Genomic DNA, 24926 nt, shown 5'->3' with positions numbered 1-24926 from the left:
GCAGTCCGAGTTGTCGTCACCACAGTATCGTCAATGGTGATGGACAGGTCTCGGTGCGGGCAACCCTTCCCTGGGAGGAACAGTAGCTCGGTTTTGTCCAGGTTGAGCTTGAGGTGGTGTGTCGTCATCCACTTCGAGATGTCAGCCAAGCCCGCAGCGATGCGTACCTCCACTTGAGTGTCACCGGGGTGAAATGACAAGACCAGCTGGGTGTCATCGGCATAACAATGGTTCGAGAAGTCATGCGAGCGAATAACAGAACCCAGAGATGTTGTGTAGAGCGAGAAGAAAAGGGGGCCCAGGACGGAACCTTGTGGAACCCCCGTAGTCAGCAGGCGTGGTTCCGACACGGCCCCCCTCCATGTCACCTGGTAGGATTGACCTGTCAGGTAGGATGCAAACAGGGAGAGTGCAGAGCCTGAGACGCCCATCCCCTCGAGGGTGGAGAGGAGGATCTGGTTGATCACAGTGTCAAACGCTGCAGACAGGTCCAGAGCATTGGAGCATAGTACAGAAGAAGCTTGTCATTTGGTTCCAAATTCTGAATTTCTTCTCCTTCAAAACAAGTTAACCAGGTAAACAAACAATGCAGGACGCTGTCTTGCGGTTTTAAGGATGTTGTGTTCTGGGGTGCACCCCGGCGACAACCTTCAGTTCTGAAAAGGGAAGCCAATGTGGAAATACCTTGAATTTGTATTCTTTCTGATGGCCATCGGGGGACGGTTCCTCCGGTTGCAGAAAAAAGTCTGAGTGTATAGAAGTCTATGATAAAATGAACCTACTCCTCACTTGATTGTTACCTCAGTAAACATTATAAACATGAGTTTATCATCTCAATCTCTAGTTTCAAGTCTTCTTCAATACAGCATGATGTTCATTCAGTAAATGATGTTGTAATTTAAAGCAATTAGAGTATGCTGTAGGGCATGACTACCTTGTGATTGACAGGTCGCTACCACGGTGTCGTCTGTGTTTTTGTCTTACAACTTTAACCCTTTCATAATGTGTTTTCAGTTGATGAAAGTTAATTGTAACATTTTGATCGCCTAAAAAAACCAAGATGGCGATGGCCAAATGCTGAGCTCAAACCTGTGGGTGATGTCACCTCTTATCTACAGTCAGTGGATGCACCGCATCTCTTCTCAACACATACAGAAGATGACATCACCCCATGACATGACAGAAAGTTTTGTGTATAAAAAAACCTGTATATATATATATATATATATATATATATATATATATATATATATATATATATATAGTAAGACTCACAGGCAGAAAGTTTTGCTTTTTAATCATCTGCGTTTATTACCACTGGACAACATTCATACAAGTTATTACACCACACTTTAAGCAACTGGCTGTATTTCTTCATACAATGTAACATTATGTACAAAATAATTTTTAGATCAGCATCATTTACATGTTTAACACTCAAAAAACTCAGCTGATCTGCTTCATAAATAATGTGTGTTTGTGTGTGTGTGGTTTTTGAACACATCCGTCCACAACTGCATCATATTGTGATTCAAGTATTGCAAAATTGCTTGATCGGTGGACAGAAATACGTGTCATCATTTTTTCCATCTGAGCCCCGAACCACTTCAAACCACTGAGAAGAGAACAGACGATGTGAAATAACTGAAACTGTTGTAACTTTGTCAGAGTTTGTCGAGGATTCGACTACTCATAGTAGCAAGCTGGTTTACAAAAGAGCCTTCAAATGCTGAAGTCAATGTATCCACTTAAAGATTCAGTTTATCTTAAAGCCAATGCATGTTGACTCTGAAAACTTCAGATTGTAGGAATCAGTCCAGTTTTTTCCTATTTTAGGTTCTAAGGTTAGGTAACAAGTTCTCTCAAACACTCTAGACATCCCTCCAGCCTCAGTTCTGGACGTGTCTGACATGCATCCAATGTCTTTTAAAAATAAACTTCCAATGTAGGTTTATTTGGTCTAAAGGTTTACTTACGCAGCAAAATGACTTGGTTAGGTATGGGAAAAGATTATGGTTTGGATTATAATAAGTACCTTTGTTATGTAAAATAACTATGCTGGTTACGTAAAGGGTGTCAGTAAAGTACAGTAGTTACGTAACAAAACGATGGTAAAATAAGTCAACGTTGACTTGGTTTAACACAGGACATGAACAGCAGTCTCCTGGACGACAGTCTTGTGTTTCTCTGACCATTCCAACCTCATCTCCCTCACACCATACACACACTTTCTTGATTTTTATAAAACGTCAGTTGCTCTGAGCATCTAATAATGGCGTCGTAGTTGCGACTCACACTGCAGAGGCGATAAGGGGTGCGTGGATATCGGACGACAAGGGGACACTAGCCCAGCATTAATGACGTTAAGGCTTTAAATTGCTTTGACTCTGTTCAGTTTTCTGCTTTTTGTCCTGTAACTGTTCTCTCTCCGTCATACCTTCTCTCTGTCTCTTCCTTTCTGTTTCCTCTTTTCCTTTATGAAACAGCGTGCATTCATACAGTTGTCTCTTTCATACAAGCATGAACATGAAGCATTTGTTGTAAATTTATTTAGCTATATAATTTGCTAAAACATGACTTTGTTGGAGAACTAAACATGATAAACTTTTTCCCGTTCAATACAGTTAATTTAGTCCAAGCCAACGCAAAGCAAAGCCCTAAAGTAACAGTTTAAAAACACATCTTTTCGGAAAGAAGTAACACTGGCTGCTTCACCTTACAGTCACAAGAAAGACATAATGATAAGACGACTTCAGTGTCTCATGGGCTTGCTTGGAAACACTTAGAAGCATGTTCACTTCTACTGCTTTATACTTGAGTACGTGCAGTCAGTCTCTCTGTTGTTCCTTTGTCTTCTAGATCTGTTGACCTTGTGTTCCCTTACAACCGCGTAATGGATGTTTTCTTCATTTCGTTCACCCTGGAAACAAAATATAAACCACAATATTGTACTTGAGAGACATATAAAAACTGTGTCCAGAAACATTGCTGTGTCTGAATGTTTGAATGGTAAAACAGTAGATAATACCTCTGCATTTGTTGTGGTGGGAGCTGAACATCTTGCATGAGACTCTGTAAAAGAATAAAAAGTGCCCCACACTATAAAACCATGTTAAGTGAGCACACACTGTCAGCCACAAAGAATAGTAGTTACAGTACCTGTACATTCACAGCGGTTTCTCTTGTTCATCATGCAAAGTAAGAAAAGCAGTAAGACACTCAGGATGATAGTGAATGTTAAAGCTCCACTCAAGAAATACACCAAGACAAGAGAGTCCTCCTCATCTGTAGAGAGACAGACACCAGGAGACATTACAGAGCTGAAGTCTTAACGGGAGATTCAACAGGTGAATAGTGTAAAAGTTAACTAATAGATATATCAACATGAATCTTCCCGAGTTGATTACTTACGATAAGACAATATATGCTTTTACATATATTGTATATTGCCTGTGGAAGTATCATACTGACTATATGAATATGAATGAATAACAAAACCTTTAAAGTCACTCACCCTCAAAGTCCAGCTTGGTCCCGTTTCCAAACAGTATGTGTCCACACGAGGCCACAGCACAGTAGTAGGTCCCAGCATGAGACAGATTCAGGCTCTTCATCAGCAGGTTGTAGACACAGGTGTGTGTTTGTGTGTCTGGTTTCCTCTCACACTGATCATTCCTGCCTCCATCAGTGTAAATGAGTCCTGGATGAGATTCTTCAGAGTCTTTGAACCAGTAAACACTGTGTTGTCCATCACAGGTCCCAGTGTGAACTGTACAGTTCAGAGTCACAGAGCCTCCTGGCTGGATGGTCTCAGGTGGTGATTGGTGGACCAAAGTTGGGATGTTCAAACCTGAACCTTGTACACTGACAAAAGTGCCCTTCTTGAAATCCAAGTAGACTGAATAGCTACCTGCACAGTAGTAAGTAGCTGAGTCCGAAATTTGCAGATCTGTTATCCTCAAGTGATTTTTACCGACTGCAGCGTCAATTGTGAAGCGTGGATTCTTGAATTCAGCATGAAAAGTTGCTTTTGTGTCGTACTTGTAGAAGGTAGAAATGTGCCGCGGTTTCTGTCCAATAATCTGTTTGTACCAGTAAAGCCTTACTGCAGAAACGTCTTCATAGAAACATTGCAACGTCAAGTCGTCCCCAGTTTGAACTGATATAAAACTATTCTCTTGATGAACAGATGAGGAGAAATTCAGATCGGTCGTCTGAACTGTAGTGATAGGAGAGACGAAGCAAATACACTTTATGATAACATGAATCAACACATCAGAAGCAATGCCATGAGGAGTGGCCACACTTTAAAAGATCCAAACTGCATCACAAAAAACACAACTCACCCATTTTCTCCAAGAACAAACATGTCAGATAGAAGACAAACTTTGGAGATGTCATCGTGTTCAAATTCTTGTGTTGAATGAGACAAACGTAGATCCCTTCTACACGTTTCACTCACAAGACTGTTTGATTGGCCACCAAAAAGTGACACTACATCCTATTTAGGAGACTTGATCACATGCTCACTGCCACCTATAGAGTCAAATTAGTTTTTTGAGCAACAGGTTCACATCTTTAGAGATATATGAGGAACATAACGGTTTAAATCACTGAAAGATAACTTACATTTGAATAAAATATACAGTTATAATCACTGTGTTTAATAGAAACGTAACAAAACAGTATTTAGAGCAGTTCAATCCAAGCATCAATACTTGATACTATACTGATATACTCAGCTCTCTCTTCAAGCTGCAGTAGGGAGACATAACACTGTACTGTGTGCTACATTAAAGAGGATTATTTTCTTAATATTAATCATAATAAAAAATGTCTTCATCTCAGGCTGCACGAATAATTAAAATATAATGTCAATCAGGCCTCTCTATATGACTCTAAGTGTGTATCGCTCCACCTGGAAAACTGTGGACAGGAAGAGGAGGGTCAGAACATGGATGTAAATATAACAGCTGGAAGAAAAAAAGCCTTGTGAGAACAATACAAATGTGGAGGAGGAATCCCAGAGATGGTGAGAAGGAACAACAAGAGAGAATAACTGGCAATAACCTTACTTTATTATATTGACATGTAGATTTATTAATGACAGACGTGATCAGTTTATTGATTAGCATGTAATGCTACCAAAATACTAATAACTTTACATAGTGTTAGACTAATTAAAGACATTAATGAACACATAGTCATGATTACCATATTCCATTTCTGCTAATAGATCCCCTGAAATGCCACGCACTGTACCTTTAAGTCCCCCTCCTGTAAAGCCCAGTCTGCTCTGATTGGCTCATGAGGTAAATATGCAGCACTGTTGCAAAGGTAGTTCTCAAGCCGTGGGTGGAGATACTCTGATGGGGGAGTTTATTCTGAGGAACCTGCATGTGGAAGTGGAGCTAAATCTGAATGGCTTGTTGAATCACATGTTTTCTGATCTGGACGGCCCACAAAGAACTGACTGGATGTCTTGTTTCATACTTCAGATACCCAAATATATTTGCACAAGCACTGAACAAGAGAGTTTTTATGATGTGTTGTCTTTCAGCTGCTATTTGACTCCAGTGTTCAGAGAGGCAGCAGGTCTTTTACTGTAAACTGACATAGATATGGAAACACCTTTGCCAAATACATTCTGACGTTGCGAACATTAACTCACATGACTGATCAGCTGTTTCTTCTGTCAGCGTCTTTATGGATGTATATTTATGTTGTCTTTGTCGCCAAACATGAAACATGGCCAACACCAGTCGACATGAAGGACGATTCAAACCTGAGAAATTAAAACTAATTCCTGAGGACCTCTCTTAATTTTTGTCAAGTTGACAAAACTACACAGCCCAGTTTATCGCTCCAAACCAGTTGATGGAAATCCGCCTAATTCGCATTTATTTTTTATACTATTTCAAAAGTTAATTTAAAATTCACTTGCCAGTTTAATGAGAACAGGGCTGTTGTGAAGCCACAGCAGATCTATGGTCAAGGTGAACTATGGGATCATACAGGACTCTGACAGTAACACAGTCTAAGCCTTCAGGAACCAAAGCAGGTTCTTTTCACCTGCTGGAGTTTGGAGTTGGAAAAACTTCACTGAGCCTGTATTACTCCCAATTCCTAACTTAAGATCATAAAGTACAGCATCATGCTTTTAGGTCGCTACAAGAAACACCTTCTTGTGCCGGAACAATTGAGTTTCACAACTTGTTGGTGTGGGCGAGGTCAACCTCATTCTCTGCTAAACATGTTTGAAGAAGCCTCTTAATTGTGCACACAAATAGTTTCAAGCTCAAAATGCTCCAAATGTCAAATATGTTTATTTTTTTATCATTGATGACATGAATTTCACATACAAAAACCCACATGTGATTTGGTTATAGAAAACAACAATGAGGATGAACACAACAAGTATAAGTTGATCTTAAAGCTAGAAGCATTTGAGTGACTTTTACAGAGTCGGTGAATCTGAGCTTCTAAATATACTGGTTAAGACATAAAAAACATTTATTTGTAAGAATGAACAAGATACATGGTTTAAAGATAACCTGCTTCAGACCACACAGACAACACATGAGTATCCTAAACATGCACATTAGTGAAGGATATAAAGATTTAATACTGGCTGCAGACTACGAAGACGATATAAAATCCTATTTATGTTCAACTTAGATATAAATCTCCATTAAACTTTAAAAGAGAAAACACTGTCTTGCTCAAAAGTACAAATATAATACGTCCAGTTCTACTGCTTCACGCTGTAGTACACACATTCACTCCAGGTCTGATCCCTCTGTCTTCTTGATCCGTTGTGCAGGTGGACACTTAAAGCCGCATAATACAGGATTTCTGCATGTTGGTAACCCTGGTAACAGATCATATATAATTTGATCATTAGTAGATTTAACAATATCCAGGAAACAATGCATCTTTAATTAAAAAAAGGTGTCTGAATGGTGATTCATCAGTTCATGTAATTACATCTGTATTTACCTTTGCGTTTGCTGTGGAGGGAGGTGGGAATCTTGCGTGAGACTCTGGTTGTAAAACAGAAAAAGATTTTTCAGTCAAAAGCCAAATTCAGTGAACACAAGCTGCCAGATACAAACAGCGCTAGTTACCTGTGCTTTGGCAGCTGTTTCTCTTGTTCATCATGCACACTGAGAGAGCCAGTAAAACACTCAGGATGGTGGTGAACGTCAAAGCTCCACTCAAGAGATACAGAGAGACGAGAGAGTCCAGCTCATCTGTCGAGAGGCAGACAGCAGAAACATGTCGCTTTTAAGCACCGATGAGACGCAACAACCTCGGCTAAACAAGTCACTCACCCTCAAAGTCCAGCTTGGTCCCGTCTCCAAACAGTATGTGTCCACACGAGGCCACAGCACAGTAGTAGGTCCCAGCATGAGACAGATTCAGGCTCTTCATCGGCAGGTTGTAGACACAGGTGTGTGTTTGTGTGTTGGGTTTCCTCTCACACTGATCATTCCTGCCTCCGTCAGTGTAAATGAGTCCTGGATGAGATGCTTCAGGGTCTTTAAACCAGTAAACACTGTGTTGTCCATCACAGGTCCCAGTGTGAACTGTACAGTTCAGAGTCACAGAGCCTCCTGGCTGGATGGTCTCAGGTGGTGACTGATGGACCAAAGTTGGGATGTTCAAACCTGAATCCTGTACACTGACAAAAGTGCCCTTTTTGAAATCCATGTAGACTGTATAGCTACTTGCGCAGTAGTAAGTAGCTGAGTCCGAAATTTGCAGATCTGTTATCCTCAAGTGATTTTTACCGACTGCAGCGTCAAATGTGAAGCGTGGATTCTTGAATTCAGCATGAAAAGTTCCTTTTGTGTCGTACTTGTAGAAGGTAGAAATGTGCCGCGGTTTCTGTCCAATAATCTGTTTGTACCAGTAAAGCCATACTGCAAAAGCGTCTTCATAGAAACATTGCAACGTCAAGTTGTCCCCAGTTTGAACTGATAGAAAACTATTCTCTTGATCAACAGATGAGGAGAAATTCAGATCGGTCGTCTGAACTGTAGTGATAGGAGAGACGAAGCAAATACACTTCATGATAACATGAATCAACACATCAGAAGCAATGCCATGAGGAGTGGCCACACTTTAAAAGATCCAAACTGCATCACAAAAAACACAACTCACCCATTTTCTCCAAGAACAAACATGTCAGATAGAAGACAAACTTTGGAGATGTCATCGTGTTCAAATTCTTGTGTTGAATGAGACAAACGTAGATCCCTTCTACACGTTTCACTCACAAGACTGTTTGATTGGCCAGCAAAAAGTGACACTACATCCTATTTAGGAGACTTGATCACATGCTCACTGCCACCTATAGAGTCAAATTAGTTTTTTGAGCAACAGGTTCACATCTTTAGAGATATATGAGGAACATAACGGTTTATATCACTGAAAGATAACTTACATTTGAATAAAATATACAGTTATAATCACTGTGTTTAATAGAAAGGTAACAAAACAGTATTTTGAGCAGTTCAATCCAAGCATCCATACTTGATACTATACTGATATACTCAGCTCTCTTTTCAAGCTGCAGTAGGGAGACATAACACTGTACTGTGTGCTACATTAAAGAGGAGGTGGAGCCAAATCTAAATGGCTTGTTGAATCACATGTTTTCTGATCTGGACGGCCGACAAAAAACTGACTGGATGTCTTGTTTCATACTCCAGATACCCAAATATATTTGCACAAGTACTGAACAAGAGAGTTTTCATGATGTGTTGTCTTTCAGCTGCTGTTTGACTCCAGCGTTCAGAGAGGCAGCAGGTCTTTTACTGTAAACTGACATAGATATGGAAACACCTTTGCCAAATATATTCTGATGTCGTGAACATTAACTCACATGACTGACAGCTGTTTCTTCTGTCAGCGTCTTTATGGATGTATATTTATATTGTCTTTGTCGCCAAACATGAAACATGGCCAACACCAGTCGACATGGACGATTCAAACCTGAGGAATTAAAAGTAATTCCTGAGGACCTCTCTTAATTTTTGTCAAGTTGACAAAACTACACAGCCCAGTTTATCGCTCCAAACCAGTTGATGGAAATCCGCCTAATTCACATTTATTTTTTGCATCATTTCAAAAGTTCATTTCAAATTCACTTGACAGTTTAATGAGAACAGGGCTGTTGTGAAGCCACAGCAGATCTATGGTCAAGGTGAACTACGGGATCATACAGGACTCTGACAGTAACACAGTCTGAGCCTTCAGGAACCAAAGCAGGTTCTTTTCACCTGCTGGAGTTTGGAGTTGGAAAAACTTCACTGAGCCTGTATTACTCCCAATTCCTAACTTAAGATCATAAAGTACAGCATCATGCTTTTAGGTCACTACAAGAAACACCTTCTTGTGCCGGAACAATTGAGTTTCACAACTTGTTGGTGTGGGTGAGGTCAACCACATTCTCTGCTAAACATGTTTGAAGAAGCCTCTTAATTGTGCACACAAATAGTTTCAAGCTCAAAATGCTCCAAATGTCAAATATGTTTATTTTTTATCATTGATGACATGAAATTCACTTACAAAAACCCACATGTGATTTGGTTATAGAAAACAACAATGAGGATGAACACAACAAGTATAAGTTGATCTTAAAGCTAGAAGCATTTGAGTGACTTTTACAGAGTCGGTGAATCTGAGCTTCTAAATATACTGGTTAAGATATAAAAAACATTTATTTGTAAAAATGAACAAGATACATGGTTTAAAGATAACCTGCTTCAGACCACACAGACAACACATGAGTATCCTAAACATGCACATTAGTGAAGGATAAAAAGATGTAATATTAGCTGCAGACTACGAAGACGATATAAAATCCTATTTATGTTCAACTTAGATATAAATCTCCATTACGCTTTAAAAGAGAAAACACTGCCTTGCTCAAAAGTACAAATATAATACGTCCAGTTCTACTGCTTCACGCTGTAGTACACACATTCACTCCAGGTCTGATCCCTCTGTCTTCTTGATCCGTTGTGCAGTTGGACACTTAAAGCCGCATAATACAGGATTTCTGCATGTTGGTAACCCTGGTAACAGATCATATATAATTTGATCATTAGTAGATTAAACAATATCCAGGAAACAATGCATCGTCAATTAAAAAAATGTGTCTGAATGGTGTTTCATCAGTTCATGTAATTACATCTGTATTTACCTTTGTGTTTGCTGTGGAGGGAGGTGGGAATCTTGTGTGAGACTCTGGTTGTAAAACAGAAAAAGATTTTTCAGTCAAAAGCCAAATTCAGTGAACACAAGCTGCCAGATACAAACAGCGCTAGTTACCTGTGCTTTGGCAGCTGTTTCTCTTGTTCATCATGCACACTGAGAGAGCCAGTAAAACACTCAGGATGGTGGTGAACGTCAAAGCTCCACTCAAGAAATACAGAGAGACGAGAGAGTCCAGCTCATCTGTAGAGAGACAGAGAGCAGAAACATGTCGCTTTTAAGCACTAATGAGATGCAACAACCTCGGCTAAACAAGTCACTCACCCTCAAAGTCCAGCTTGGTCCCGTCTCCAAACAGTATGTGTCCACACGAGGCCACAGCACAGTAGTAGGTCCCAGCATGAGACAGATTCAGGCTCTTCATCGGCAGGTTGTAGACACAGGTGTGTGTTTGTGTGTCTGGTTTCCTCTCACACTGATCATTCCTGCCTCCATCAGTGTAAATGAGTCCTGGATGAGATTCTTCAGAGTCTTTGAACCAGTAAACACTGTGTTGTCCATCACAGGTCCCAGTGTGAACTGTACAGTTCAGAGTCACAGAGCCTCCTGGCTGGACTGATTTAGATTCACTCATCACGTTTGCACCTTGGGGAAGAAATCAAAGAATTTTGATCATTAGCATTGCGTTCACATTACCTTTAGCAATTAAGGTGCGTTACCTACAATACAGAGAATGAATACCTTTCAGCATTAACAAGGTTCCTGATCCAAATTGAACGTCTTTGAACTGCAAGACTCCGCAGAAGTATGTTCCAGCGTCTTCCCATGTTGTTGCAGATATGCTCAGATGACAGTTGATTCTGTCAATCTTCACTGAATAACGGAAATGAGATTCATCAGCAAATACTGTGTAGTTGTAGATATAATTGAATGCCGCCACAAGCTGTAGTCCCTCGCCTGGAGTGAATTTGTACCACACTCTTTTTTTCAGTTCACTCTTTATGTGACATTCAATGGTCGCCGAGTCTCCGAGCTTCACTGTTTGGAACGCAGCAGGCTGAGAGATGTCACTTAGCTGTGCCACACCTGAAATATACAGAGGGAGATGTGGTCAGCTCTTTGTCTGCCGGCACTCATGAAAAGGAGTGGATTTTTCTTACTTACTCAAAGACCAGAGCAGGAAAACATTCACAAAGTGCAGCATCATCTTGTCAGCGCTGTCTGTCCTCAGCAGTACGGCATCTTCTCCACAGCAGTTCTGACTGAAGCAACAGCAGACAACAAATTCATCACTTGTCCTACATTCTGCCACATCCTTCAGGTCTGATTGGTTCGTCATCCTCACCTTGCAGAACATGGTTGGCTGGATGACACTGTGGTGCAGTTTTGTCATCTGTGTCAACAGAATGTATGCAGTTGATTGAATGGCAACACACACATGTAAGCCAGGCAAAAATGGAAACTGCAATTTAGATGCATACTTAGAACGGAGGAGTTCTCGAACTGAAAGTGTGTCTACATGCATAAGGCTGGTAGGAAAAAAAAAAGTTGGTTGCACTGACCTGAATGAAGTGAGCCAAGCAGGTACATTTTAGAAGATTAAAAAACCTCAACCACAGCCCCTCTTGACAATGACCCCAGCTTTCAGAGGGACTATATCTTCAGTAGAAAGTAGTTCCGCTTAAGCCTGTAACACGGACACTCTTTCTGGAAATGCATGCTTCTCGTGATTTTTTTAAAAATCATTACTTTTTGACCGTGTTGTATTGGGGCGCAGGAACAGTATTTAGAGACAAAAATTGCAAAACCGGACCAATTAACGTCCTCTGAGGAGCTACTGACAGCTAAGGCTGTGGTTTAGGGGTGTGTAACACGACACAGAGGGGCGACTGTTTGTTCTTTCGAAACAAAAATGGCAGCTCCTAAAGAGGTTCGAGTTTGATTGACATATGGTTCATCTAATCACCTGCCAAGTATTTTTTTTAAGGTGTCATTTTCCAAACAGTCGCAAATGACGGCTTCTTCGAGGTTCTGTGTAACAAACCATCTAATGGATCAGGTATTTGATAATTACTCCTATGTAGAGACTTTTAAATTTTTTTTGTCACACAGACAAAAATGGCAGGTGTCCCGATTATTATTTTGATTGAGATGTGATATCTGTAGTTAGGTAAGTGGAGTTGAGAGAACGCAACTTGCTGAATCATGTGTAGAGCATTACATTTACATTACATTACAATCAATAGGTATTCAAGAGAACTACTAGTCACCAGAAGTCATAAGTGCATCTCCTTTTTTAAACAAGCATCTAAGAGCATAACCCAGAGCAAAAGTACAGTGCAGAAACAAACGAAAACAATAAGTGCAACAAACTAGTATGAATACAATAAGTGCTGAGTGGAAGGCTCAGGGAAGTACTTCTTGTAAGAGATGAGTTCTCAGTTTGAACCGAAAGATGGGCAACGACTCTACTGTCCTGACGTCAGTGGGGAGTTCATTCTACCACTGTGGGGCCAGGACAGAAAACAGCCGTGACCGGGTCGATCGGCCGCAGGGACCTCTGAGCGACGAGGCAACCAATCGCCCCGAGGCAGCAGAGCGCAGTGGTCGGGGGCGGGGGTGTAGGGCTTGACCATGGCCTGGAGATAGGAAGGAGCTGTTCCTTTCACTGCCCTGTAGGCTAGCACCAGAGTTTTAAACTGGATGCGAACTCTTACAGGGAGCCAGTGTAGAGCACGGAGAAGGGAAGTTGTGTGGGAGAACTTGGGGCGATTGAACACCAGGCGAGCTGCAGCTTTCTGGACAAGCTCCAGCGGTCTGATGTCCGACGCCGGGGCTCCGGCAAGTAGAGAGTTGCAGTAGTCCAGGCGGGAGATGACAAGAGCCTGGATTAGCATCTGCGCCGTTTCGTCAGTGAGGAGCGAATCCTCCTGATGTTGTAGAGCAGGAATCTACAGGAGCGTGTAACCGATGCAATGTTTGCTGAGAATGATAGTTGGTCATCCAGGGTCACACCCAGGTTCCTCGCAGTCCGAGTTGTCGTCACCACGGTATCGTCAATGGTGATGGACAGGTCTCGGTGCGGGCAACCCTTCCCTGGGAGGAACAGTAGCTCGGTTTTGTCCAGGTTGAGCTTGAGGTGGTGTGTCGTCATCCACTTCGAGATGTCAGCCAAGCACGCAGCGATGCGTACCTCCACTTGAGTGTCACCGGGGTGAAATGAAAAGACCAGCTGGGTTTCATCGGCATAATAATGGTAAGAAAAGTCATGTGAGCGAATAACAGAACCCAGAGATGTTGTGTAGAGCGAGAAGGGAGGGGAGAAGAAAAGGGGGCCCAGGACTGAACCTTGTGGAACCCCCGTAGTCAGCATGCGTGGTTCCGACACGGCCCCCCTCCATGTCACCTGGTAGGATCGACCTGTCAGGCAGGATGCAAACAGGGAGAGTGCAGAGCCTGAGACGCCCATCCCCTCGAGGGTGGAGAGGAGGATCTGGTTGTTCACAGTGTCAAATGCTGCAGACAGGTCCAGAGCATTGGAGCATAGTACAGAAGAAGCTTGTCATTTGGTTCCAAATTCTAAATTTCTTCTCCTTCAAAACAAGTTAACCAGGTAAACAAACAATGCAGGACGCTGTCTTGCGGTTTTAAGGATGTTGTGTTCTGGGGTGCACCCAGGCGACAACCTTCGGTTCTGAAAAGTGAAGCCAATGCGGAAATACCTTGAATTTGTATTCTTTCTGATGGCCATCGGGGGACGGCTCCTCTGGTTGCAGAAAAAAGTCTGAGTGTATAGAAGTCTATGATAAAATGAACCTACTCCTCACTTGATTGTTACCTCAGTAAACATTGTAAACATGAGTTTATCATCTCAATCTCTAGTTTCAAGTCTTCTTCAATACAGCATGATGTTCATTCAGTAAATGATATTGTAATTTAAAACAATTAGAGTATGCTGTAGGGCATGACTACCTTGTGATTGACAGGTCGCTACCACGGTGTTGTCTGTGTTTTTGTCTTACAACTTTAACCCTTTCATAATGTGTCTTCAGTTGATGAAAGTTAATTGGAACATTTTGATCGCCTAAAAAAACCAAGATGGCGATGGCCAAAAACCAAGATGGCGATGACCAAATGCTGAACTCAAACCTGTGGGTGATGTCACCTCTTATCTACAGTCAGTGGATGCACCGCATCTCTTCTCAACACATACAGAAGATGACATCACCTCATGACATCCCAGAAAGTTTCGTGTATAAAAAAAAACGAATATATATATATATATATAGTAAGGCTCACAGGCAGAAAGTTTTGCTTTTTAATCATCTGCATTTATTACCACTGGACAACATTCATACAAGTTATTACACCACACTTGAAGAAACTGGCAGTATTTCTTAATAAAATGTAACATTATGTACAAAATTATTTTGAGATCAGAATCATTTACATGTTTAACACTCAAAAAACTCTTTTGAACACATCCGTCCACAACTGCATCATATTGTGATTCAAGTATTGCAAAATTGCTTGATCGGTGGACAGAAATACGTGTCATCATTTTTTTCCATCTGAGCCCCGCCCACTTCAAACCACTGAGAAGAGAACAGACGATGTGAAATAACTGAAACTGTTGTAACTTTGTCAGAGTTTGTCGAGGATTCGACTACTCATAGTAGAAAACTGGTTAACAAAAGAGCCTTCAAATGCTGAAGCCAATGTATCCACTTAAAGATTCAGTTTATCTTAAAGCCAATGCATGTTGACTCTGAAAACTTCAGATTGTAGGAATCAGTCCAGTTTTTTCCTATTTTAGGTTCTAAGGTTATGTAACAAGTTCTCTCAAACACTCTAGACATCCGTCCAGCCTCAGTTCTGGACGTGTCAGGTTCCGCTCCTTACATGCATCCAATGTCTTTTAAAAATAAACTTCCAATGTAGGTTTATTCGGTCTTAAGGTTTACTTACGCAACAAAATGACTTGGTTAGGTATGGGAAAAGATTATGGTTTGGATTATAATAAGTACCTTTGTTATGTAAAATAACTATGCTTGTTACGTAAAGGGTGTCAGTAAAGTACAGTAGTTACGTAACAAAACGATGGTAAAATAAGTCAACGTTGACTTGGTTTAACACAGGACATGAACAGCAGTCTCCTGGACGACAGTCCTGTGTTTCTCTGACCATTCCAACCTCATCTCCCTCACACCATACACACACTTTCTTGATTTTTATAAAACGTCAGTTGCTCTGAGCATCTAATAATGGCGTTGTAGTTGCGACTCACACTGCAGAGGCGATAAGAGGTGCGTGGATATCGGACGACAAGGGGACACTAGCCCAGCATTAACAACGTTAAGGTTTTAAATTGCCTTGACTCTGTTCAGTTTTCTGCTTTTTGTCCTGTAACTGTTCTCTCTCCGTCATACCTTCTCTCTATCTTTTCCTTTATGAAACAGCGTGCATTCATACAGTTGTCTCTTTCATACAAGCATGAACATGAAGCATATGTTGTGAATTTATCTAATTTGCTAAAACATGACTTTGTTGGAGAACTAAACATTATAAACTTTTTCCCGTTCAATACAGTTAATTTAGTCCAAGCCAACGCAAAGCAAAGCCCTAAAGTAACAGTTTAAAAACACGTCTTTTAGGAAAGAAGTAACACTGGCTGCTTCACCTTACAGTCACAAGAAAGACATAATGATAAGACGACATCAGTGTCTCATGGGCTTGCTTGGAAACACTTTGAAGCATGTTCACATCTACTGCTTTATACTTGAGTACGTGCAGTCAGTCTCTCTGTTGTTCCTTTGTCTTCTAGATCTGTTGACCTTGTGTTCCTTTACAACCGCGTAATGGATGTTTTCTTCATTTCGTTCACCCTGGAAACAAAATATGAATCACAATATTGTACTTGAGAGACATATAAAAACTGTGTCCAGAAACATTGCTGTGTCTGAATGTTTGAATGGTAAAACAGTAGATAATACCTCTGCATTTGTTGTGGTGGGAGCTGGACATCTTGCATGAGACTCTGTAAAAGAATAAAAAGTGCCCCACACTATAAAACCATGTTAAGTGAGCACACACTGTCAGCCACAAAGAATAGTAGTTACAGTACCTGTACATTCACAGCGGTTTCTCTTGTTCATCATGCACAGTAAGAAAAGCAGTAAGACACTCAGGATGATAGTGAATGTTAAAGCTCCACTCAAGAAATACACCAAGACAAGAGAGTCCTCCTCACCTGTAGAGAGACAGACACCAGCAGACATTACAGAGCTGAAGTCTTAAGGGGAGATTCAACAGGTGAATAGTGTAAAAGTTAACTAATAGATATATCAACATGAATCTTCTCGAGTTGATTACTTACAATAAGACAATATATACTTTTACATATATTGCATATTGCCTGTGGAAGTATCATACCGACTGTATGAATATGAATAAATATCAAAACCTCTAAAGTCACTCACCCTCAAAGTCCAGCTTGGTCCCGTCTCCAAACAGTATGTGTCCACACGAGGCCACAGCACAGTAGTAGGTCCCAGCATGAGACAGATTCAGGCTCTTCATCGGCAGGTTGTAGACACAGGTGTGTGTTTGTGCATTGGGTTTCCTCTCACACTGATCATTCCTGCCTCCATCAGTGTAAATGAGTCCTGGATGAGATTCTTCAGAGTCTTTGAACCAGTAAACACTGTGTTGTCCATCACAGGTCCCAGTGTGAACTGTACAGTTCAGAGTCACAGAGCCTCCTGGCTGGATGGTCTCAGGTGGTGACTGATGGACCAAAGCTGGGACGTTCAAACCTGAACCTTGTACACTGACAAAAGTGCCCTTTTTGAAATCCATGTAGACTGAATAGCTACTTGCGCAGTAGTAAGTAGCTGAGTCCGAAATTTGCAGATCTGTTATCCTCAAGTGATTTTTACCGACTGCAGCGTCAATTGTGAAGCGTGGATTCTTGAATTCAGCATGAAAAGTTGCTTTTGTGTCGAACTTGTAGAAGGTAGAAATGAGCCGCGGTTTCTGTCCAATAATCTGTTTGTACCAGTAAACCTTTACTGCAAAAGCGTCTTCATCGAAACATTGCAACGTCAAGTCGTCCCCAGTTTGAACTGATAGAAAACTATTCTCTTGATCAACAGATGAGGAGAAATTCAGATCGGTCGTCTGAACTGTAGTGATAGGAGAGACGAAGCAAATACACTTCATGATAACATGAATCAACACATCAGAAGCAATGCCATGAGGAGTGGCCACACTTTAAAAGATCCAAACTGCATCACAAAAAACACAACTCACCCATTTTCTCCAAGAACAAACATGTCAGATAGAAGACAAACTTTGGAGATGTCATCGTGTTCAAATTGTTGTGTTGAATGAGACAAACGTAGATCCCTTCTACACGTTTCACTCACAAGACTGTTTGATTGGCCAGCAAAAAGTGACACTACATCCTATTTAGGAGACTTGATCACATGCTCACTGCCACCTATAGAGTCAAATTAGTTTTTTGAGCAACAGGTTCACATCTTTAGAGATATATGAGGAACATAACGGTTTATATCACTGAAAGATAACTTACATTTGAATAAAATATACAGTTATAATCACTGTATTTAATAGAAAGGTAACAAAACAGTATTTTGAGCAGTTCAATCCAAGCATCAATACTTGATACTATACTGATATACTCAGCTCTTTTTTCAAGCTGCAGTAGGGAGACATAACACTGTACTGTGTGCTACATTAAAGATGATTATTTTCTTAATATTAATCATTATAAAAAGTATTCATCTCAGGCTGAACGAATAATTAAAATAAAATGTCAATCAGGCCTCTCTATATGACTCTAAGTGTGTATCGCTCCACCTGGCAAACTGTGGACAGGAAGAGGAGGGTCAGAACATGGATGTAAATACAACAGCTGGAAGAAAAAAAGCCTTGTGAGAACAATACAAATGTGGAGGAGGAATCCCAGAGATGGTGAGAGGGAACAAATATATAGTGTATGGGCCCCCTGTTCAGACAAAAACACTGTTCAGTCTGCTCGTTGGAACCGGATTCAAAGACGAAGGAAAATAAATATGTATTTTTAGAACAACATTTATAGACATAACATATTCAGAGAACCTTCACCATCTCTAGAATAGAGAATAACTGGCAATAACCTTACTTTATTATGACATGTAGATTTATTAATGACAGACCTGATCAGTTTATTGATTAGCATGTAATGCTACCAAAATACTAATAACTTTACATAGTGTTAGACTAATTAAAGACATTAATGAAAACATAGTCATAATTACCATATTCCATTTCTGTTAATAGATCACCTGAAATGCCACGCACTGTACCTTTAAGTCCCCCTCCTGCAAAGCCCAGTCTGCTCTGATTGGCTCATGAGGAAAATATGCAGCACTGTTGCAAAGGTAGTTCTCAAGCCGTGGGTAGAGATACTCTGATGGGGGAGTTTATTCTGAGGAACCTGCATGTGGAGGTGGAGCCAAATCTAAATGGCTTGTTGATTCACATGTTTTCTGATCTGGACGGCCCACAAAGAACTGACTGGATGTCTTGTTTCATACTCCAGATACCCAAATATATTTGCACAAGCACTGAACAAGAGAGTTTTTATGATGTGTTGTCTTTCAGCTGCTGTTTGACTCCAGCGTTTAGAGAGGCAGCAGGTCTTTTTCTGTAAACTGGCCAACAGCTTTGTGTAATCTTTCATTCATTATCATAGTTATCAGCTGAAATACCATTATTAAAACAATAACACCAGATGAATTATCTTCCTTAACCTCTTAAACCCTAGGCCTATTTTGAGACCTTTGCTCGAAAATGTCAAACCCATACTCAAGAGAGTGTAAATCTCTAACTACAAGGTCTATTTGAAGAATTTGAATGGCATAATAACACAAATAAATTTGAGCTTTGTTAAGATGTGTACATTTCATTGTATATGTTACTGTTAAATGCTGGATGAATGTTACACACAACTAAAATTGAAAATTTTCAGGTTCGCCTTTTTTTTTTGCCTAAAAAGCACATTTTGATTTGAAATGATGCAGACGAAGGCCTAAACTCTCCCAAATCATATTAAAACACATCAGCAGTCCTTTTAAAAAAGAATTGGCTTTGATAAAGTAAAGTATGCCTGACAAATCAAGGCTGGTGTACAGGTCAGCTGAGGTCATCCAACGTCAATTCTGATTTTGGAAGCAGCACATATAGCTGTTTTATTGTACTTTTATATGCTATATAACTATATATTTCACTTCTTTTATCACTAATTGTGTTCAATCGATCTAATACAGCAGTTTGGCATTATTTTGAGAGCCTGGGCCATATAAAAACCTGTAAAACATGGCTCATTTTGGTCTGAATATCAGTTTTAATGAATGCAATTGAACCTTACCAAAGCCTGTGATTGGCCGATTTGCGCATCTGGCACAGATTTGAACCCGGAAGACAGTGGGGAATGTAGTGATACGTTCTTTGAGTTGTTTGACAGAATTTTAAGCCAATAAAATAATGGAAAACACTCAAAAAAGAATGTGTGTGTGTGTGTGTATGGTTTTTGAACACATCCGTCCACAACTGCATCATATTGTGATTCAAGTATTGCAAAATTGCTTGATCGGTAGACAGAAATACGTGTCATCATTTTTTTCCATTTGAGCCCCGCCCACTTCAAACCACTGAGAAGAGAACAGACGATGTGAAATAACTGAAACGGTTGTAACTTTGTCAGAGTTTGTCGAGGATTCGACTACTCATAGTAGCAAGCTGGTTAACAAAAGAGCCTTCAAATGCTGAAGCCAATGTATCCACTTAAAGATTCAGTTTATCTTAAAGCCAATGCATGTTGACTCTGAAAACTTCAGATTGTAGGAATCAGTCCAGTTTTTTCCTATTTTAGGTTCTAAGGTTATGTAACAAGTTCTCTCAAACACTCTAGACATCCGTCCAGCCTCAGTTCTGGACGTGTCTGACATGCATCCAATGTCTTTTAAAAATAAACTTCCAATGTAGGTTTATTCGGTCTTAAGGTTTACTTACGCAACAAAATGACTTGGTTAGGTATGGGAAAAGATTATGGTTTGGATTATAATAAGTACCTTTGTTATGTAAAATAACTATGCTGGTTACGTAAAGGGTGTCAGTAAAGTACAGTAGTTACGTAACAAAACGATGGTAAAATAAGTCAACGTTGACTTGGTTTAACACAGGACATGAACAGCAGTCTCCTGGACGACAGTCCTGTGTTTCTCTGACCATTCCAACCTCATCTCCCTCACACCATACACACACTTTCTTGCTTTTTATATAACGTCAGTTGCTCTGAGCATCTAATAATGGCGTTGTAGTTGCGACTCACACTGCAGAGGCGATAAGGGGTGCGTGGATATCGGACGATAAGGGACACTAGCCCAGCGTTAACAACGTTAAGGCTTTATATTGCCTTGACTCTGGTCAGTTTTCTGCTTTTTGTCCTGTAACTGTTCTCTCTCCGTCATACCTTCTCTCTGTCTTTTCCTTTCTGTTTCCTCTTTTCCTTTATGAAACAGCGTGCATTCATACAGTTGTCTCTTTCATACAAGCATGAACATGAAGCATTTGTTGTAAATTTATTTAGCTGTATAATTTGCTAAAACATGACTTTGTTGCAGAACTAAACATTATAAACTTTTTCCCGTTCAATACAGTTAATTTAGTCCAAGCCAACGCAAAGCAAAGCCCTAAAGTAACAGTTTAAAAACACATCTTTTAGGAAAGAAGTAACACTGGCTGCTTCACCTTACAGTCAGAAGAAAGACAATGATAAGACGACATCAGTGTCTCATGGGCTTGCTTGGAAACACTTGGAAGCATGTTCACATCTACTGCTTTATACTTGAGTACGTGCAGTCAGTCTCTCTGTTGTTCCTTTGTCTTCTAGATCTGTTGACCTTGTGTTCCTTTACAACCGCGTAATGGATGTTTTCTTCATTTCGTTCACCCTGGAAACAAAATATAAACCACAATATTGTACTTGAGAGACATATAAAAACTGTGTCCAGAAACATTGCTGTGTCTGAATGTTTGAATGGTAAAACAGTAGATAATACCTCTGCATTTGTTGTGGTGGGAGCTGAACATCTTGCATGAGACTCTGTAAAAGAATAAAAAGTGCCCCACACTATAAAACCATGTTAAGTGAGCACACACTGTCAGCCACAAAGAATAGTAGTTACAGTACCTGTACATTGACAGCGGTTTCTCTTGTTCATCATGCAAAGTAAGAAAAGCAGTAAGACACTCAGGATGATAGTGAATGCTAAAGCTCCACTCAAGAAATACACCAAGACAAGAGAGTCCTCCTCACCTGTAGAGAGACAGACACCAGGAGACATTACAGAGCTGAAGTCTTAAGGGGAGATTCAACAGGTGAATAGTGTAAAAGTTAACTAATAGATATATCAACATGAATCTTCCCGAATTGATTACTTACAATAAGACAATATATACGCTACCGTTCAAAAGTTTGGGGTCACTTAGAAATGTCCTTATTTCTCAAAGAAAAGCACTGTTTCTTTCAATGAAGATAACATTAAATTAATCAGAAATACACTCTATACATTGTTAATGTGGTTAATGACTATTCTAGGTGGAAACGTCTGGTTTTAATGAAATATCTACATAGGTGTATAGAGGCCCATTTCCAGCAACTATCACTCCAGTGTTCTAATCGCCTTAGAAGACTAATTGATGATTAGAAAACCCTTGAAAACAGTTATGCTGGTGAGAGAAGCTATAAAACTGGCCTTCCTTTGAGCTAGTTGAGTATCTGGAGCATCACATTTGTGGGTTCGATTATACTCTCAACATGGCCAGAAAAAGAGAACTTTCATGTGAAACTCGCCAGTCTGTTCTTGTTCTTAGAAATGAAGCTATTCCATGAGAGAAATTGCGAAGAAACTGAAAATTGACAGGAAATTGTCTGGGTGACCCCAAACTTTTGAACGGTAGTGTACTTTTACATATATTGTATATTGCCTGTGGAAGTATCATACTGGCTGTATGAATATGAATAAATATCAAAACCTCTAAAGTCACTCACCCTCAAAGTCCAGCTTGGTCCCGTCTCCAAACAGTATGTGTCCACACGAGGCCACAGCACAGTAGTAGGTCCCAGCATGAGCCAGATTCAGGCTCTTCATCGGCAGGTTGTAGACACAGGTGTGTGTTTGTGTGTCTGGTTTCCTCTCACACTGATCATTCCTGCCTCCATCAGTGTAAATGAGTCCTGGATGAGATGCTTCAGGGTCTTTAAACCAGTAAACACTGTGTTGTCCATCACAGGTCCCAGTGTGAACTGTACAGTTCAGAGTCACAGAGCCTCCTGGCTGGATGGTCTCAGGTGCTGACTGATGGACCAAAGCTGGGACGTTCAAACCTGAACCTTGTACACTGACAAAAGTGCCCTTCTTGAAATCCAAGTAGACTGTATAGCTACCTGCACAGTAGTAAGTAGCTGAGTCCGAAATTTGCAGATCTGTTATCCTCAAGTGATTTTTACCGACTGCAGCGTCAATTGTGAAGCGTGGATTATTGAATTCAGCATGAAAAGTTGGTTTTGTGTCGTACTTGTAGAAGGTAGAAATGTGCCGCGGTTTCTGTCCAATAATCTGTTTGTACCAGTAAACCCTTACTGCAAAAGTGTCTTCATAGAAACATTGCAACGTCAAGTTGTCCCCAGTTTGAACTGATAGAAAACTATTCTCTTGATGAACAGATGAGGAGAAATTCAGATCGGTCGTCTGAACTGTAGTGATAGGAGAGACGAAGCAAATACACTTCATGATAACATGAATCAACACATCAGAAGCAATGCCATGAGGAGTGGCCACACTTTAAAAGATCCAAACTGCATCACAAAAAACACAACTCACCCATTTTCTCCAAGAACAAACATGTCAGATAGAAGACAAACTTTGGAGATGTCATCGTGTTCAAATTGTTGTGTTGAATGAGACAAACGTAGATCCCTTCTACACGTTTCACTCACAAGACTGTTTGATTGGCCAGCAAAAAGTGACACTACATCCTATTTAGGAGACTTGATCACATGCTCACTGCCACCTATAGAGTCAAATTAGTTTTTTGAGCAACAGGTTCACATCTTTAGAGATATATGAGGAACATAACAGTTTATATCACTAGAAAAGAATTTATATTTCTATCAAATATAAACACATCTGTGACGTGACAGTGCAGTTATAATCACTGTGTTTATTAGAAAGGTAACAAAACAGTACTTTGCGCAGTTCAATCCAAGCATCAATACTTGATACTATACTGATATACTCAGCTCTCTCTATAAGCAGCAGTAGGGAGACATAACACCGTACTGTGTGCTACATTAAAGAGCATTATTTTCTTAATATTAATCATTATAAAAAAGAAATTTTCATCTCAGGCTGCACGAATAATTAAAATAAAATGTCAATCAGGCCTCTCTATATGACTCTAACTGTGTATCGCTCCACTTGGCAAACTGTGGACAGGAAGAGGAGGGTCAGAACATGGATGTAAATATAACAGCTGGAAGAAAAAAAGCCTTGTGAGAACAATACAAATGTGGAGGAGGAATCCCAGAGATGGTGAGAAGGAACAACAAGAGAGAATAACTGGCAATAACCTTACTTTATTATATTGACATGTAGATTTATTAATGACAGACGTGATCAGTTTATTGATTAGCATGTAATGCTACCAAAATACTAATAACTTTACATAGTGTTAGACTAATTAAAGACATTAATGAAAACATAGTCATAATTACCATATTCCTTTTCTGTTAATAGATCCCCTGAAATGCCACGCACTGTACCTTTAAGTCCCCCTCCTGTAAAGCCCAGTCTGCTCTGATTGGCTCATGAGGTAAATATGCAGCACTGTTGCAAAGGTAGTTCTCAAGCCGTGGGTGGAGATACTCTGATGGGGGAGTTTATTCTGAGGAACCTGCATGTGGAAGTGGAGCTAAATCTAAATGGCTTGTTGAATCACATGTTTTCTGATCTGGACGGCCCACAAAGAACTGACTGGATGTCTTGTTTCATACTCCAGATACCCAAATATATTTGCACAAGCACTGAACAAGAGAGTTTTTATGATGTGTTGTCTTTCAGCTGCTGTTTGACTCCAGCGTTCAGAGAGGCAGCAGGTCTTTTACTGTAAACTGACATAGATATGGAAACACCTTTGCCAAATACATTCTGACGTCACGAACATTAACTCACATGACTGATCAGCTGTTTCTTCGGTCAGCGTCTTTATGGATGTATATTTATATTGTCTTTGTCGCCAAACATGAAACATGGCCAACACTAGTCGACATGAAGGACGATTCAAACCTGAGAAATTAAAACTAATTCCTGAGGACCTCTCTTCATTTTTGTCAAGTTGACAAAACTACACAGCCCAGTTTATCGCTCCAAACCAGTTGATGGAAATCCGCCTAATTCGCATTTATTTGTTATACTATTTCAAAAGTTAATTTTAAATTCACTTGACACTTTAATGAGAACAGGGCTGTTGTGAAGCCACAGCAGATCTATGGTCAAGGTGAACTATGGAATCATACAGGACTCTGACAGTAACACAGTCTGAGCCTTCAGGAACCAAAGCAGGTTCTTTTCACC

At 40.3% G+C, this 24926-nt stretch overlaps 3 protein-coding genes, 2 long non-coding RNA genes and 1 gene segment (V, D, J or C); all 6 read right to left on the bottom strand.

Moving 5' to 3' along the window:
• Positions 1-2430: 2430 nt before the first annotated feature.
• On the bottom strand, positions 2431-3224 carry LOC306714495. Its single transcript, XR_013767635.1, has 3 exons — positions 3160-3224; positions 3029-3072; positions 2431-2920 (listed from the first exon to the last, which is right to left on the bottom strand). It is a non-coding gene; the product is annotated as an uncharacterized lncRNA (long non-coding RNA).
• A 282-nt stretch (positions 3225-3506) lies between these two features.
• Positions 3507-4350, bottom strand: LOC306714586 (immunoglobulin alpha-2 heavy chain-like; the record flags this gene model as incomplete). Its single annotated transcript, XM_079184632.1, has 2 exons — positions 3507-4219; positions 4347-4350. 2 exons carry the CDS (start codon positions 4348-4350, stop codon positions 3507-3509), a joined length of 717 nt encoding a protein of 238 aa, XP_079040758.1.
• A 1875-nt stretch (positions 4351-6225) lies between these two features.
• LOC306714488 (uncharacterized protein) lies at positions 6226-8213 on the bottom strand. Its single transcript, XM_079184533.1, has 5 exons — positions 8167-8213; positions 7335-8039; positions 7128-7253; positions 7000-7043; positions 6226-6871 (listed from the first exon to the last, which is right to left on the bottom strand). The coding sequence occupies exons 1-5, from the start codon at positions 8168-8170 to the stop codon at positions 6752-6754; spliced, it is 999 nt and encodes a 332-aa protein (XP_079040659.1). The 5' UTR covers positions 8171-8213; the 3' UTR covers positions 6226-6751.
• Positions 8214-10333: 2120 nt separating this feature from the next.
• On the bottom strand, positions 10334-17539 carry LOC306714585 (immunoglobulin alpha-2 heavy chain-like; the record flags this gene model as incomplete). The annotated part of the gene is made up of 4 exons (XM_079184631.1): positions 10334-10467; positions 10549-10834; positions 16990-17408; positions 17536-17539. The coding sequence occupies 4 exons, from the start codon at positions 17537-17539 to the stop codon at positions 10334-10336; spliced, it is 843 nt and encodes a 280-aa protein (XP_079040757.1).
• A 3614-nt stretch (positions 17540-21153) lies between these two features.
• Positions 21154-21499, bottom strand: LOC306715055. The gene is made up of 3 exons (XR_013767653.1): positions 21482-21499; positions 21351-21394; positions 21154-21242 (listed from the first exon to the last, which is right to left on the bottom strand). It is a non-coding gene; the product is annotated as an uncharacterized lncRNA (long non-coding RNA).
• Positions 21500-22334: 835 nt separating this feature from the next.
• LOC306714584 (Ig kappa chain V region K29-213-like) lies at positions 22335-23178 on the bottom strand. The segment is given in 2 exons: positions 23175-23178; positions 22335-22933 (listed from the first exon to the last, which is right to left on the bottom strand).
• Between the last annotated feature and the right edge of the window lie 1748 nt (positions 23179-24926).

This window comes from Pholis gunnellus (assembly GCF_910591455.1).
Source record: "Pholis gunnellus genome assembly, chromosome: 23".
Classification (NCBI taxonomy): domain Eukaryota; kingdom Metazoa; phylum Chordata; class Actinopteri; order Perciformes; family Pholidae; genus Pholis; species Pholis gunnellus.
Note: the sequence above shows the minus strand (reverse complement) of the source record. Positions and strands in the feature narration are given on the sequence as shown.